Source organism: Portunus trituberculatus, chromosome 44 (assembly GCF_017591435.1).
Source record: "Portunus trituberculatus isolate SZX2019 chromosome 44, ASM1759143v1, whole genome shotgun sequence".
Classification (NCBI taxonomy): domain Eukaryota; kingdom Metazoa; phylum Arthropoda; class Malacostraca; order Decapoda; family Portunidae; genus Portunus; species Portunus trituberculatus.
The window spans coordinates 6196007-6211693 of NC_059298.1; the positions used below are offsets into that span (position 1 = coordinate 6196007).

Genomic DNA, 15687 nt, shown 5'->3' on the forward strand with positions numbered 1-15687 from the left:
TCTGTATAGTATAGATTAAATATGCACGTCATTTACTGGACATGTAACAGTTCTTTCATGGCGACCTTTGCTATCAGGTGACAGTGAATGGAAAATAATGGTGGATTGTGTTGGGATGCCAGCACAATGGTTGCGACGAGTCTAGCAATCCCTGTATCCTGTGTTCCCTAGAGTAGCTCCTGACGTTATAATGAAGCGCTCAGGAAAGGGACTGCCAGTTTTGTTTTCACTAGTGCGGTATCTGAGAGAGAATGTCTATGAATACGTTAGAACGGATAAACTAACAGCTGGTTAATCTCTATATAATTTACATTATAAATTCTCTATCTTCTATTTTTTTATTTCATATCGTGTTAGCTTTGTCATTTTACAATGTACGTTTCTGCCTCTCTGTCTGTGTGTCTGTCTACGTTGTAGATAATTATGTACAATATGCATCAATACCTTTAATAATTAGTCCACAATTATGGTAACAAATTAATTTGCTAATTGATATAATACTGAACATAGGTGGAGTAAACATTGTACAGACATGCAGTAATTTTGTGCACATGCAAAACCACGAGTCGCTAGAGTGAGATGTCTCTGTAGATGGGAAGCTGGCCAGACCCATCGGCCCGTAGCCAGCTGTGGGCCGGGCCGGGGATGCTCACGTGTTCACTAGCTTGATTTTGGTTGACTGAGATATTGAATTTACTTTGCATTTACTGTTCAAATATGCAAGTTTCTCTTACCTGTTCTGGTATTACTGTGCGTTCCTGGTATACCTGGCACCTGTGGACACCTGTTTAGCTAATTGACTCACCTGTTTTTCTTGCCGCGGAAGAGTTTGATTTTTGGAGTTTTGAGTTTAGGGACGGTGATTTTGGGCTTCTTAACGGTGGACAGACTCCATGAACTGATAGAACGGCGTAGCTGCTGCAGCTTGCCATCGGCCATGGCTGCGGCAGCAGAGCACACCCTCCCAACACCCGCAGCCGCTGCACTACCAGCGGTCGCTCCGCACTCAAACAAGGCCGCCAACCCACTGGCGACCTCCCAGTGTACGGTGCGGGATGCAGACGCCGCCCTGCGGGTCGCATGAACCCAAGGGCTATTCCTGGCTGGCTCGGGAGTCGGGGTGCCGCGTGTTGCCACCACTTCGGGCTGGCGGCGACCGCGAGCAGGTGTCAGGAGAAGAGTCCCACCCTTGCTGCTTATTTGCTCCCTGAAGGTGCCCGCCCATTCCCTGGCTGCCCTTGCCCGGGAGATGGTCACCCTGTAGATAGGGCCAGTGCGTCGAAAGGAGCGATGCAAAGTTGACGACGCTCGGGAGGCCAAGGAGCGTACGGAGGATCGGGATCTGACGGAACGATTCAGTGATGCTCGGGACCTGATGGAGTAGTGTCTCGGGTCATAGGACCTGGTGGAGCTGAATCTCATGTCACGTGATCTGGTAAATGTGGACCTGGATCCTGGTAACCTAATGGAACTGATCCTGGATGCTGGAGACCAGCCGTGCCAGGTGTCCCGAGATCTGAGTGGGGCATGTTTTCGAGTAGGCATGGTGGGCGTGGTGTCTTCTGTCGAGCAGCTGCCGTCATTTAAGGCTTTTGACCTTCCAAGAGAGTTTACCCAGTCCCGACGTTCCTCCTTGACAGGTGGACACGTGATGGTGTGCGTTCGGGGAAGCGTGGCCGGCGGCGCGTGGTGGAGGGTCAGGTCACGTCGAGGTGAGATGGCTGCTTCACCGGAGCCTGGCATGCCGACGTCCTGTGAACGACATCGAGGTTACACTTAGAAAAAAAAATTATTAGTTACAACATGGAGCCATTCTAAAGTGAAAGGGAAAGTATATATAGAACTTTGTATTTTTCGTTTGAGAATAATTCATTTTTGAAGATGCAAATTTAACTGAGGATGAGACCACATCGAAATAAAGTGTTTCATATGACGGACGTATAAAAAAAGACATCTGTCATATTGACAGGATGCTGTGGTTACCGGAGAATGACTTTCTCCAGCCATTGTTGTACTCGTTTGTTGTTTACATTTAACTGTTCACCTGGACATGACCTTGAGTGTGCCAGTAGAACATGACCCAGAAAATGTGTGTAGGGACTTGCTTTATAGGAACGTATGTATATCTTTCTCATAACTTTAGACAAGGTAATAGTTTCAGTCGTTGCTGTAATACATATATAACCAGTTGAGTTCCTTTTACCCACCCTGCTGTGACAACATAAACATAAACACACGTGGAAGCAGTTAAATGGTTGCCCAAGTTAGCTTGATGACATACATTTATATCCTTACCGTTAAAGTTATATCTACTTAAAAAAAAAAGAAAAAAATTTGTCTTTATCCAGATCCTCCTTTATGGAGCCATAACACCACGAGTAGATAAAACAAGGCGTGGGCCAAGAGCCTGTGACGGAGCCATGCGTTGAGTTGAGCTGCGGCACCGGAAGACCCTAACAGGAACTGAATTAAATCCCCTCTGGTGTTTCCGGCCGTGAGAGAGCGAATGCCCCAGGTGTCCGCAGCGTCACCGGAAAGTTGTGCGTGAAACAGTTGTAAATAAGGTGAGGTTATTTTGGCGATTTGAGTCATGGCATAAAGCGATGATTAGTAATGAGGATATGTTTGTGTGCCAAGCCAAAAGGGTTCAGCCGCCCCTGTTTTTATCGCGCTATGGTGTGTGTGTGTGTGTGTGTGTGTGTGTGTGTGTGTGTGTGTGTGTGTGTGTGTGTGTGTGTGTGTGTTTGCTCATCTTTTTGATCTTTGAGTAAATATAATTAAAGTATGAGGAGATTAGAAATGTTCATGAAATATATTATAGTGACATTAAGTTGAATAACTACTGTAATATCTGTACATGAAACTGTCAAGTGTGAAGTACTATGAAAAGTATGATGGTCACGTAATTTAATGATCATCTTTGCATTATAGTAACAGTTTTATTTTGCTCCAGTTTTATTATGAATATGAAAGAGGAAATAATACGCACGCACGCAACATTTCCCCTCTTTCCGCTTCATCGCACATAGTTACCAGGTAGATTAATGTCGCATTTTCCCTCCACCTATCCGGCAGTGCTTATTATGTTTCACCAATACTAATGATCCTCACTCGAGGTTCGTCTGCTAAATGTTAGTGTCGCTGGGGACTTTTGTTACATTTCTTCGTTCGGTCACACACACACACACACACACACACACACACACACACACACACACACACACACACACACACACACACACACACACACACACACACACACACGTGGTCAGCGAGAGTCAGTTGAGGATGAAAATGTTTTTGTTGTTGATTTACTAACGGAAGGGCAAGGCTGTGTGTGAAGAGACCGCACGAATGGAGCATCCCATAAAGTGTAAGAAAGAAAAAAAGAGAATAGCAAGAAATGATGAAATCATAGAAAATATGGTTACTTCACATTTATACTCAAATCAATATGATAGGAATGTTATTTTTGGTATATATAGGCGAATTAAAGAATATATTGAACATTTCAACAAAGCATCTTCCATCCTTCTAAGCAGTTATAGGCGGATGCAATGCGGCGTCACGGGTGGGGAGACCTAACGGAGGAGGAATGAGACAAAGGCAAGAGATGAGCTACTGTCGCGTTCCTCGGTGTTTGGGTGGGGCAGACGGAAACAGGCGAGCAATGGTGTTAGCGGGGCACCAACTCGCTAGGAAGGGCTGTGGTGTGAGGGGAGGACACGTGGCGCCGCGTTATGCAAGTCAAGTTACATGTTAGTTGTTAGCTGCGGTGATGCAATGTAAGGGCCTGGGTACAGAAAATTAATTGTGTCGTGAATGGTTCCTTTGTTTGTAAGATTGTAAAGATTTTGTGATGTAAGGGTGTTGTGTGCCGTTCGTAGGTTTTCGTTTCGTGTATCCTCTGATTTATGCTCTCCACTCACACAACTGTTGCTTGTTATTCAGCTGTTGATAATTGTTGATGCACGCATGTACAGTATAAGACGATAATCCAGTGGTTCTTAACCTAGGGGACGCGCTCTCCCTAGGGGACGTCACTAATTTCCAAAGGGGGGGGGGTCCTTGGGAAAAAGAGTGAATTTCTCAATTGTATTTGTCATTCTCTTAATGACAGCATGGTCATGTAACGAAGTTTATGAAAATGCAAAAGTATCGTCATTTTCTTTAAGTCTGGAAGGGAATTGTATACATAGATGTAAGGGGGCGTGAAAGTGGGGCGTGGTGGTAAAATGGTTAAGAATCATTGCGATGAGCTATTAGTAACTTGGAGAGACATTATAACATCATGGTGTGACTAGTAGGTAATGTATAATTAATTCGGTTTTCTAGGGTTGAAATAGACACATAACTGGTATAACGACACAGTGTAGCCAACGCTGTCTTCATAACAGTCATTACCACCATCATCATTTGTTCATCCTTTACGTTATTTTGTGTTCCTTTGTAGCGTGAGTATTGAGGACGTTCCCTTGACCCTACCGTGTGACGTATATAAAGCATGAACTGTAGCAAGAGTGTAGTGTGGAGGGGAACTCGAGTGGATGCTTCTGAAGGATGGGTGTTGTGTGCCTGGGAGGGGAGGAACCGAGGCGCCGAGCTGAGGGGCGGGGAGCAGATGGCATATGAATGGGACTTGTGTGAGGAGTTGAGAAGGCGAGGGAGAGGAGACTGTTGAGCATTTCGGAATGGGGAGGGGAGGTAGGAGGAGGCCAAGGAGGGGAGAGGATGGTTGAAAAAGAGAAAACGAGGTTTTAAAAGGGAGACTAAACTAGTTTTCTTGTACTATATTTCTATCTTTGTTTGTTTCATTGTCTCTCTCTCTCTCTCTCTCTCTCTCTCTCTCTCTCTCTCTCTCTCTCTCTCTCTCTCTCTCTCTCTCTCTCTCTCTCTCTCTCTCTCTCTCTCTCTCTCTCTCTCTCTCCACACAGTCCACACTTTCTCTAACAATAGGAACAGTGTTTTCTTTGATCAGGTGAGGTAACAGCCACAAGGAAAACTGACCTATCAGATCATGTGTAATTTATTGAGAAATTTTGCTATATTCCATGAGAGATGAGAGAGAGAGAGAGAGAGAGAGAGAGAGAGAGAGAGAGAGAGAGTGGTTTTTAATTCTTCACTTCACACACTACCTCACATGACGAAGGGAGGGAGGGACTGACTGACAGAGGTGGTGAAAAGAAAGATCCTGTCAGCATCCTAGATAACATACGTGGTGCAGTCCTGACTCATGGCTGCCTGTGGTGATGGAATTACACTCCTGACGATGATCAAGGCTATATGTGTGACGGTGGCGGAAGAGGAGACTGAGATGGATGGATATTTGAGCAAAAATTTTAAATGGAATGTGTGTGTGTGTGTGTGTGTGTGTGTGTGTGTGTGTGTGTGTGTGTGTGCGTGGCAACGTCAATGATGCTGTATGTATAGAGTAAATTAATTTATCAAGAATACATTGACATTCATTCGTTACTTTTAAACATCGACCCTTCGTTAGCTATCTCTCCCTATCAAAGCCACCCTGAAACAGACCTCCGTGAGTGTCAGGAGGTCAGTGTGATGAACAGCTCGCCTTATTTCGTAACGACAATGATCCGTTTTCCCTTCCCTTCCCATAAGTTAAAAGGTGAATTCATCACCTCCTTCCATAACGGACATGTCTCTACAAAGACACAGAGGCTGCCTTATTAGAAGCAGAAGTTCTGTTAAAGGTTTGAAGTAGACGGTGAGTGTGGGTGTGTGGAAGGGTGGGCGAGTACTAAGAATGAAGGTTGGTATAGGAGGAGGGACAGAGAGGTGTAATGCAGGGTGAAGAAGTTGAGAAGAGGAAGAGGGTAACAAAGTGGAGGAGGGATGGAGAGGTGTGAGGCAGGGTGAGGTAAGATGAGGAAGACACCACTTGAGGCTGATGCACCAGGTCACAGCTGCCCCCGGTGTGACATTACCGGTGGATCGACGGAGCTTCTTCCATCATTCACTTATTAAATTCTCTTAGACGAGTGGCTGGCGACAGATCCCTTGAAGAGGCCCAGCGGAGGTCAGGTTGTGACCAGCTCTCGCGGGTGACGTAAGACTAGACTAAACTAATAATTGGTGCCTCGTCAGCTGTGTTGGGCGGGGAGGATAAGGGTCGCCAGCCATCTATCACTTGTACAGCAAGTCTGTCGCTATGTGCTATTATTCCGTCATCCTTTATTTTTTTTTCTCCACCGAATTTCTTAAACTCGGTTGGTTTAAGGTCTAAGATACGTTTTCTTATCTACACAATTCAATAATATCCATACTTCGTCTTTATTTTATTTACGTGCTTATATCGCATTCCAGCACCAAGTAGATAAGCACACTTTACGTGACAATAACTGAACATCACAGAGAATGAGTTATGGTAATTTAATAGTTTCATACAAGTGAAAGTTCTTGAGAAGCCGCTGATTTGTTGTGGTACGGTACGTGTTCCGGGTGTGAAACGTAGAGTTAAGGGTCAGGGAGGGTCAGGGTAAGTTAGAGTCAGAAGAGGAGCGATGATACACTCGAGGCCTTCATCTGCCAAGCCCGTGGCTCCTCAGCTCCCATCTCTGTCGCGGCTCCGAGGCGGACCCTTGGCAGATACGGCAACATGTCCCTTTATCTCGGCATATTAATTTCTCTCTTTGACCTTTCGAGAGACCCTCTGGGGACCTTTAATACTGAGTTTATCGCATAGACGTCCTGTGGTGTTATGACGGTATCATACCGAGGTGTAGTAGAGTTCAGTGCCATCACATGCAGAATGCTGTGAGGATGAGAAGGTTGTGACGAGTCTTGAAGGGTGGATATATTTTTACCTTTTGTCCTCAATTGGCAGCATGACTATGAAGTGCCCGAGGATGACGGCGGAGTGGGTAATAAAAAGAGACGCGGCGACATCCAGCTCTGTGATGTAGCGAGATAAATCAGGCAGAAAACATCACAGGTTCGTCTTTTCTTGAAATGTATTGAGAAATCTTGAGAGGTAAAAATGAGAACGTGACGCAAGCAGTAGTGGTGAGGTCAGGGTTAAGGCTTAAAGTACCGAGTACTACCTCTTGATGCAATGCACTCCCAAGCCTCTGATCCAGACCTGCAGATATGAACCACCTCACTTTCTGGGTTAGTGTGTAAATGTTAAGGAAATAAATAAGTAAATAGCTGCGATTGTGCGTGGAGGCAGCGTGTGATGCGTGCAGAAGCAGGCCGACCATGTGAAGCAGTGATAGTGCGTCCAAGGGAATAGAGACGGATGTACAATAATGGCCTGTCATGTAGGAACCTTTTGGCTTTGTGATGTGAACCTCGGCGATTGTTGTCTCGTTCTAACAATTTGCTGTCCACAATGCGTTCACACAGCTTGCTTTGAGCTCCATGGCAGGACAGGTTTGCTTAGTCACGTAAGGAAGATTAATTAAAAGTTTACAGACAGAGGCACCGAGTTTTGGATGGTACTCTATGGTTGTGATGCTTAGAGATATTTGGACAATTTTTTTATGCTTATGTCAGTATACACTTATTATTATTTGCACTATTATCATTTTTGTTGTTATTGTTGTTATTGTTTTTGTTAATTTTGTTTTGTTAATTTTTTGTTGTTGCTGTTGTTATTTTACAATGGGAGCCAGGCACTTCTGAGCGATCTACCACAGCGACCACCCAGCTTCCCACATTCTCTTTATCGTGTGACCTTGTCCATCTTCACAGTTCTGTGACCTAGTTTTCCATGGGGTGGCAGGAGGGTGATACAGGCAACTGAATTTGTGTGAGAGATACACGTGGTCATTCGGGTATTACATAGTATGGGATAAGGAATGTGACTAATTCACAAAGTATATGCCATTCCCGTAATTCTATTTGGCAGTAGAGTGATTGTATACTGTATGAACATCCTGTATTGCAAGGAAACATTGCTCGCTTTCCTTCGCATCTCTTTGGCAGTAGGTCTATTTTATCTTTTCCTTTATTTGTTTAAATAACATTCTTTTTTTTGCTGTGATAAAAATAATGGTGTGGTAAATATTTTATCCTTTCAGATGTGATATATTAAACAATACAATAACTTGATCTTTATAAGGTATTTTATAGGAGACAAAAATGCAATAAATGTGTAATGTTTGGCAAAACTAATGAAATTACAATAATCATATTTTATTTCCTTTTTAATCTTGTTTCAGCACAATACAACTCACGTCGTTCCTTATGCATAGGATCAGGCACGCGGTTAATAAGAACTGTTTTCTGATAAAATAAAATCAGAATAACTGCATAAGTATTATTTTACTAGGGTCACAAGATTTTAGGTCGGATAGACCGACGTTCGGCACACTGAGTTGGAGCTACGCTTTTCAAGAATACATGTAACTGTTGCTCGATTGTGTCTCAAATCTTGTAAAAGGGAGTAAGGCTCGGATTTGGAAGTGTGATAGCCGCGCATTGTGGGGCGGACACCCATACAACTGTTACTTTCATGCTAACGTGACCACCTGTTGGACGTGAGAGGTGCCACTGTAACCTTGAGGCAGCGTGACACCGACCTGATGCGGGCAGAGGGGACAGGTTGTGTATAGCAACCAACAAACCCAGTGACAGGATCCTTGCTGTCTAGGAGAGCTGTCATGTTAAGCAGAGGGGCGTGTTCTCTCGAGACGTGGGGACGAGGGACGGGAACTAGTGAGGGAAGTCGATGGGTCATGGCAGTCGTAACTTTATCCACGCACTGCCTCTCTGCCTCTGCCCACACCACCACCGCCACCACCCACTTCCACCACGGCCACTATCGCCGCCGTTGCCACCATCGCTATTGCTACCATCGTCATTCATGTTGTCACTACTACTACTACTACTACTACTACTACTACTACTACTACTACTACTACTACTACTACTACTACTACTACTACTACTACTACTACTACTACTACTACTACTACTTCTTCTTCTTCTTCTTCTTCTTCTTCTTCTTCTTCTTCTTCTTCTTCTCTTCTTCTTCTTCTTCTTCTTCTTCTTCTTCTTCTTCTCTTCTTCTTCTTCTTCTTCTTCCACCACCACCACCACCACCACCACCACCACCACCACCACCACCACCACCACCACCACCACCACCACCACCACCACCACCACCACCACCACCACCACCACCACCACCACCACCACCACCACCACCACCACCACCACCACCACCACCACCACCACCACCACCACCACCACCACCACCTCACCACCTCTCCTTTTCTCCTCTCTTCCTCTCACCACCACCACCACCACCACCACCACCACCACCACCACCACCACCACCACCACCACCACCACCACCACCACCACCACCACCACCACCACCACCACCACCACCACTGCTGCTGCTGCCGCTGCTGCTTCTGCTGCTGCTGCTGCTGCTACTACCACTATTTCTTCTCTGACTACTACTACTATTTCTTCAACTACTACTACTTTTCAGCTACAACTACTACTTCAGCTACTACTACTACTACTACTACTACTACTACTACTACTACTACTACTACTACTACTACTACTACTACTACTACTACTACTACTACTACTACTACTACTACTACTACTGAGGCGGTGGCGTAGTGGATAAGGTAGTGAGCGTGGGATCGGACAGACGTTCTCGTGTAAGTTCGAATCCCACCACATAACACTTTGAAGCTATGCTATTTGTCGCGTGGTTTAAAGTTACTTACACCACCAACTCACTTACCTATATGTCACCATGATACCCAGGCTCTAGGTGGTTGCACCAAAGATGCGCTTGGGTGGTGATATAGGCCCTAATATGGGTACCACTATAAATAAAATTGCCTGCGCTATTAATGGCAGAAGCTTAACAGCGCTTCTCACATATACTCTTCAAGTATGCCTACAGGCTCTATAGGCCATAACATAAAAAAACAACAACATAAATCACAATTACTGTACCATTATTATATGCTTTTTTGTTTAATTTCATATGTTGATTCGTGTGTTAATGTGTACAAGCGACATGAAACAGTTCCAGCGTGGACAGATAGGGCATACAGCAGTACATGTTTGTGGCAATACCGTGCTACCCAGCGTCCTTCCTTCGATACAGAAGCATGTAGTGAAGAAGTGTTGTGATGCGTAGATATCAACGTGTGCTTGCATTCTCTATCATAAAGTCAACACTCCGACACTCAAAGAGTCAGGTCACAGACTGCACCATGATATAATTAATTTTGAAAGTATTAAGACGCATAATTAATAAACTGATATTGTGGGCACAAGGAGCTGTCTCTAGCACAGCAACAACTATCGTGGTGATCGTCGTTTGTGGGTTTGAAACATGTAACATTTTATCGATGATTTTACGATGTTTGTTGATGTTCGATGATGTTTGCCTGTGTTTACACTTTTATTCTTGTCAGTGTGTAAGGAATTAAGAAGATAATGCGATATATACTGGACGAGACTGAGTTAATAGCTCCACAAATTAGTAAGAAGCAACAAGTAGAGATGTTCACTGTCCCTCCTAGGAAGTGTATGTTGTGGAAAGAAACACAACACCCGCATTAACAGCAATACAACAGCAGAGAGAGTAGAATTAAGCCACGTGAGTCCACTCAGACTTATCGGACTGTGCCATTGTGTCGAGCCCGAGCCACAGCTCATGATTTAAAGACCCGTCGCCAAACTGATCCTTTTTATTCACTCTGGGCCGAGGCGCCATCCTTGAACCGTGGGGTGTTTAGGAGATGTCTCGTCTATTGCATTTATTTCTTTATCACTTTATAATGCCAATCTTTGTACTCTAATCAGGATGGTTAGGGGAAAACGGGGCACGTGCTGGACACAAGGAAAGTGTGTGTGTGTGTGTGTGTGTGTGTGTGTGTGTGTATATATATATATATATATATATATATATATATATATATATATATATATATATATATATATATATATATATATATATATATGTTTTGTAAAACTAAGAATTGTTAACGAAGGTATATCATAATGTCAGTTTAGAGAAAGGTGTTTGTCTCACCTGTCAGTCTGGGACGCTGCTGTGACAAGGAGGCTCTTGGTGGAGGTACTGTTTCTTGAGCTGCTCAGTGCTGAGGCTCTTGGGACGGGATTTCCCAGAAAACAAGCCAAAGAATCACAATGCTGTTATGCCACAAGGAACGCAGCTTCAATAGTCAGGTGTCATGTTCATACGCATTGCAGAGGTGTACGTGCCAAGAAGGGGCAGAGACAAGATGTCGGGGATATAAAACAGGATAATCTGGTTTTGTGCCTTCGTGCCGAATACAATTTTGCCATACAACTTTCACTTTGTTATTTTTATCACTATTTTCTTGCCAACCGGTGCCCTCGCTAACTTCGCTCCTCGCCGAGTCACAGCGGGAGCCACCACTGAGCGTTTGTGTAGAGTGCGCCCTTGGGTGACCTGCACCGCACAGCCCCGCAGCGTGACTGCCGGGCGGCCGGTGACGACTGACGAGTCTGGCCAGTGGCAGCCCTAACTCGGGGTAGGAATTGAGGGATATAAGATTACACAATAGTCAGTTGATCCTTAGTTTCTCCGCTCGTGCCCCACAGCTACTGCCTTCCTGCTCTGCCCTCTGCCAAAGGGCCGCGGAGAGGAATGGCACTAGTCAAGTAGTGCCATTATTTCATTGTTTTTTTTTTGTTATCTTTTTCCATTGAGTTTGGTTTTCATGTAATACTAATGCTAGCAGTGATTCTTTAAGCACTATTAAAGAAAATATCATTGTTACTGTGAATATGATAAAAAAAAAAATGTCCATAAATTAATTTGAGATACATTATGAAGGGTTTACATGTAACTTAAGCGTTTTAATTAAAACATACATTATGGTAACGTGTACTTACTGCTGAATTTAAAGACACGGGTACACGTGTGTGTGTGTGTGTGTGGGTGTGGGATGCACCCTGACGTCAGCTTGGAGGGTGGCAGGTGGTGGTGCCGCAAGACAGCTGTCCGGATGCGGAGTCCAGAGAGGTCTTGCAAGCTTGCGTTGGGCGACTGCAGTTTATTTAACAGTAGTGTATACTCTGCCATGGTTCAGTGTATTTTCACCAGTACATGTCATTACATTGCTTTAATTTTATCTTCAACTTCACGCAAGGCGGTGTTAAGAAACTGTAAACGAAGCACGAACAGTCACTTCCCTCTTGCATTAGCGGCAGCCTCTCTCCTTTCGCCCCACCCTTCTCGTCTATGCCGAAAGTCATTACGTTCTCTCAAAGGACCAATGAAGGTGTTTGAAAGAAGGCGTCGAGGTCACTGCTGGCCGTTACGGCGTACGACTGCATCAGATAAGCTTGTCCGCATGTCGCGGCCTGATGTATCAGCCCATCATTCTTAATAGAGCGCCATGGCTATTGCAAGTCAGGAGTCTTTGCGGGGTGTCGGGTCACCAGGCTGTTACTTAACGGCCGAATCGTGTCAAGTGAAAGACAATTTACGAGATCGCTTGCTATCAGCCACGACGCTCATAGAGACATGAACTCTTAGGACAAACCTGATAGTGTTACAAAAATATTGTCTTGTGACGTTTGGCTTTTATTCGAAGTTTATATTAGCCTTCATCTTAAAGAGGCCCATTCATCATCTTTGAGATGTTATGTATGAGCATCATAGTCTGCTGCATAGTTACTATAAATAATTTTCGAATCTTTTACGTTACAACGGAATAGTTTACTAAGAAAATAACGTCCTGAGTAACATAGGCAGAATTAAATCATCATAATTCACCGACACACAAGGCAGGAAGGATGTTAACTGGAGAATAATTTCGCTCACCACCAAAGCCCTTCATCCGGCGACCAGCTGTAAGGTGTTGCCCAAGTGTGCGTCTCATTGGCTGAATTACTCTGGGTCCCGTCAGGCCACCGATACCTGTTGTTGATGGTGGTGGTGGCCTACTTTGTGTCACGTGTCGCCGTGATGTGTTTGGCTGCATGGGGAAGGAGAGTGAGGAGGATGACGTATTAAGGAGAAGGAGTGTGTCTGTTAAAGATATTTGAATAGTGTTTTCCTGAAGGTGTCTATGAGGTGGAGACAGCGGGAGGGAAGTGATAGCAGGTGGTGGTGGTGGAAGGAGTGGAGGTGGCATATGTTCCGAGATGCTCATATTCTCGCTTTTGTCGTGTTGTGTCAGTCACTGTCTTTACTTGAACTGTTCCTAAAAACGTTATTACAGACACACAGTTGCTACGTTATAAATTTTACTTGTTAACTTTGTGACAGAGAGAGAGAGAGAGAGAGAGAGAGAGAGAGAGAGAGAGAGAGAGAGAGAGAGAGAGAGAGAGAGAGAGAGAGAGACTGTTGTACTGTTTACTGATATGAAATATTTTAGAATAATGCAACGCTAAGCAAACATTCTTCACTTTATTGATAAAGTCTAAAAATGTAAAATCACGATGAAATAATATAAGAAAAGGGGAAAAGTACAACAAACAGGATATTCCTCAAATTTCTTAATCCTGAGCCCTTAAAATTTGTTAGTTAACTCTTTCCGGCGTGGAAATTGATGTAAGGTCACAGAAGAAGCAGAGAGAGAGAGAGAGAGAGAGAGAGAGAGAGAGAGAGAGAGAGAGAGAGAGAGAGAGAGAGAGAGAGAGAGATGTAGAGTGAAACAAGGGCAAGGTATAAAGGGAGCGAGAGAGTGTGTAGCTTTGGAGCGTAGCAGGGTGTGCGCAGCGTGGGGTAGGTGCAGCAGGGGTTTGGATGGCAGGGTGGTGAAGGCAAGGACACAGAACGACGCTTGGTGTTGGCTGGGAAGAGGCTCAGGCAATGAGTAACTTGTTCTCCTCGTTAACCAAAACCCCTTCCCCCACACCCCCTTTCCTCCTCCCCTTCCTTCCCCTCCTCCTCCTCCTCCTCCTCCTCCTCCTCCTCCTCCTCCTCCTCCTCCTCCTCCTCCTCCTCCTCCTCCTCCTCCTCCTCCTGAGCCTTTCCCATCCTTCTGTCCTTCACTGTTTCTGTTCTTCCTGATTCCGTCTTTTTATTTATTTTTTTTTTCTCTACAGGATCTCATTCAAGTGTATATATATTTTTTTAGAATGCAGAAGAAATGTGTAACCTGTTTCCCTGGTATGGCCACTCGACAGGGCTGCGGGATTATCAGTGTCTCTCAGGATTGGTGCACGCGTCTGCAAACTCACGTCGCTTGACTGTCTCTTAACTTTCCACGCACTACACAATGAGAGACACCAAGAGCAGCACGGCAGCCTCGCGCGTCTTGCTTGGCTCAGCGACGCGGTTGGAGGCCGAGGAGTGTGGCTGATGTGGCTTGAAAGACTACACTCCTTAGGAAATTAGACATCACCGGAGAAATTCATCACCGCCACTGTTTCTGAGTGCCATTTTGTGCTTGTTCGTCCTTTATAGACACTCAGACACTGGTGACTGTAGTGCAGGCAAGGGGCAACACTAGTTATGTGAGAATGTGACATTGTAGGGGGAGTATGGTGGTGTACTTATATGACGAAGTGGAGTAGCAAAAGACAGAACATGGCTACTGTATCAATTAGAGAACCAGGAAAACATTACAATTATACAAAAAATGATCGTTATTGACTTGAGAATATTTCCATCTCGTACACAAAGAAAGAAAACACTAATGACGTATAAAGGAGTGGTACACCCTGACCAAGAGTAACTAAACAATCTGCCCTCTTCCCGAGGATGACAGTCACACGCAAACCCATTACGTCAACCGCCCTCTCCCATGTTTTGTAAGTTTTTTGCGCTGTGGAACAATTTAACTCGTAACTGCTGTTAGTCATGATTACAGTAGGTGCTGCTGCTGGTACACTTCGTTCTCAAGTCGCTGTACAATGCTCGGCAAGGTTTCCTAGCTTCAACATTGGTAAAGTTATGGACGAGGAAGCAAACCACTATGAGAGGGAAAAGGGATCCTGCCAACACTTGTGACTGACCGCCCTCCCTCCAATACAGTTCTGCGAAATTACTACAGTGCCTTGATTGTGTAAGTGGCGAGCTAGAGATGACTTAACGGGAACACAATGATGGTTGGACGCAGCTCACCAAGAGGTCATACTTGTCAATTGGTTGGTTAACCGATTACTTTGCAGCTTTGTAAGGTCATAGCGATAGCGGTGGCCGCTTTCCAGATACTGGTGGAGGCACTTTTCAAGAATTTGGATAAGAACTTTGACAGTGATGATAAGTAGGCAGGGGAGACAATAGCAGGGAGAAAGAGACCATTATACGACAAAAAAAAAAAATCGTCCTGTGATATGACTACTGGTTGGGGAAAGAAAAGTGCAGTATTTGTGCTGTTAACATTCGTAATAGTGATGGTGGGAGTGGAGGTAATACCGGGCACGAAGTTTGCTATTCGAGGAGTGAGGAATTGGAGGCAGGTGAGGATAATCATAATCCATTCCGTCCTCTCTTGCCCTGCCAATCTTCCATGTCTCCCCATCCGTGACCACACACGCGATAGCCAGCTGAGAGATTATGATGGTGATAGTGGTGGAGTTGCTGCCCGACTGACGACCTCCTTCCTCAAAAGTATAAACATGCAACATCAAGTATATAAGGAGCTAAAAATATGCGACACAAATACACACTAATGTACTCCACTCTGCTAACGTGAAAGACAAACGAGGCATATAGGAAGACGAATCCTTTCTGTTATA

The 15687-nt window shown here is 44.7% G+C and overlaps 1 protein-coding gene across 1 annotated transcript in view; it reads right to left on the reverse strand.

The window, feature by feature from the left end:
• Nucleotides 1-11490, reverse strand: part of LOC123519095 — a 76474-nt gene extending 64984 nt beyond the window's left edge. Inside the window, 2 exon segments of the mRNA XM_045280305.1 lie at nt 806-1752; nt 11036-11490. Of these exon segments, the coding sequence (XP_045136240.1) occupies nt 806-1743 (938 nt within the window). The 5' untranslated portion in view covers nt 1744-1752; nt 11036-11490.
• Between the last annotated feature and the right edge of the window lie 4197 nt (nt 11491-15687).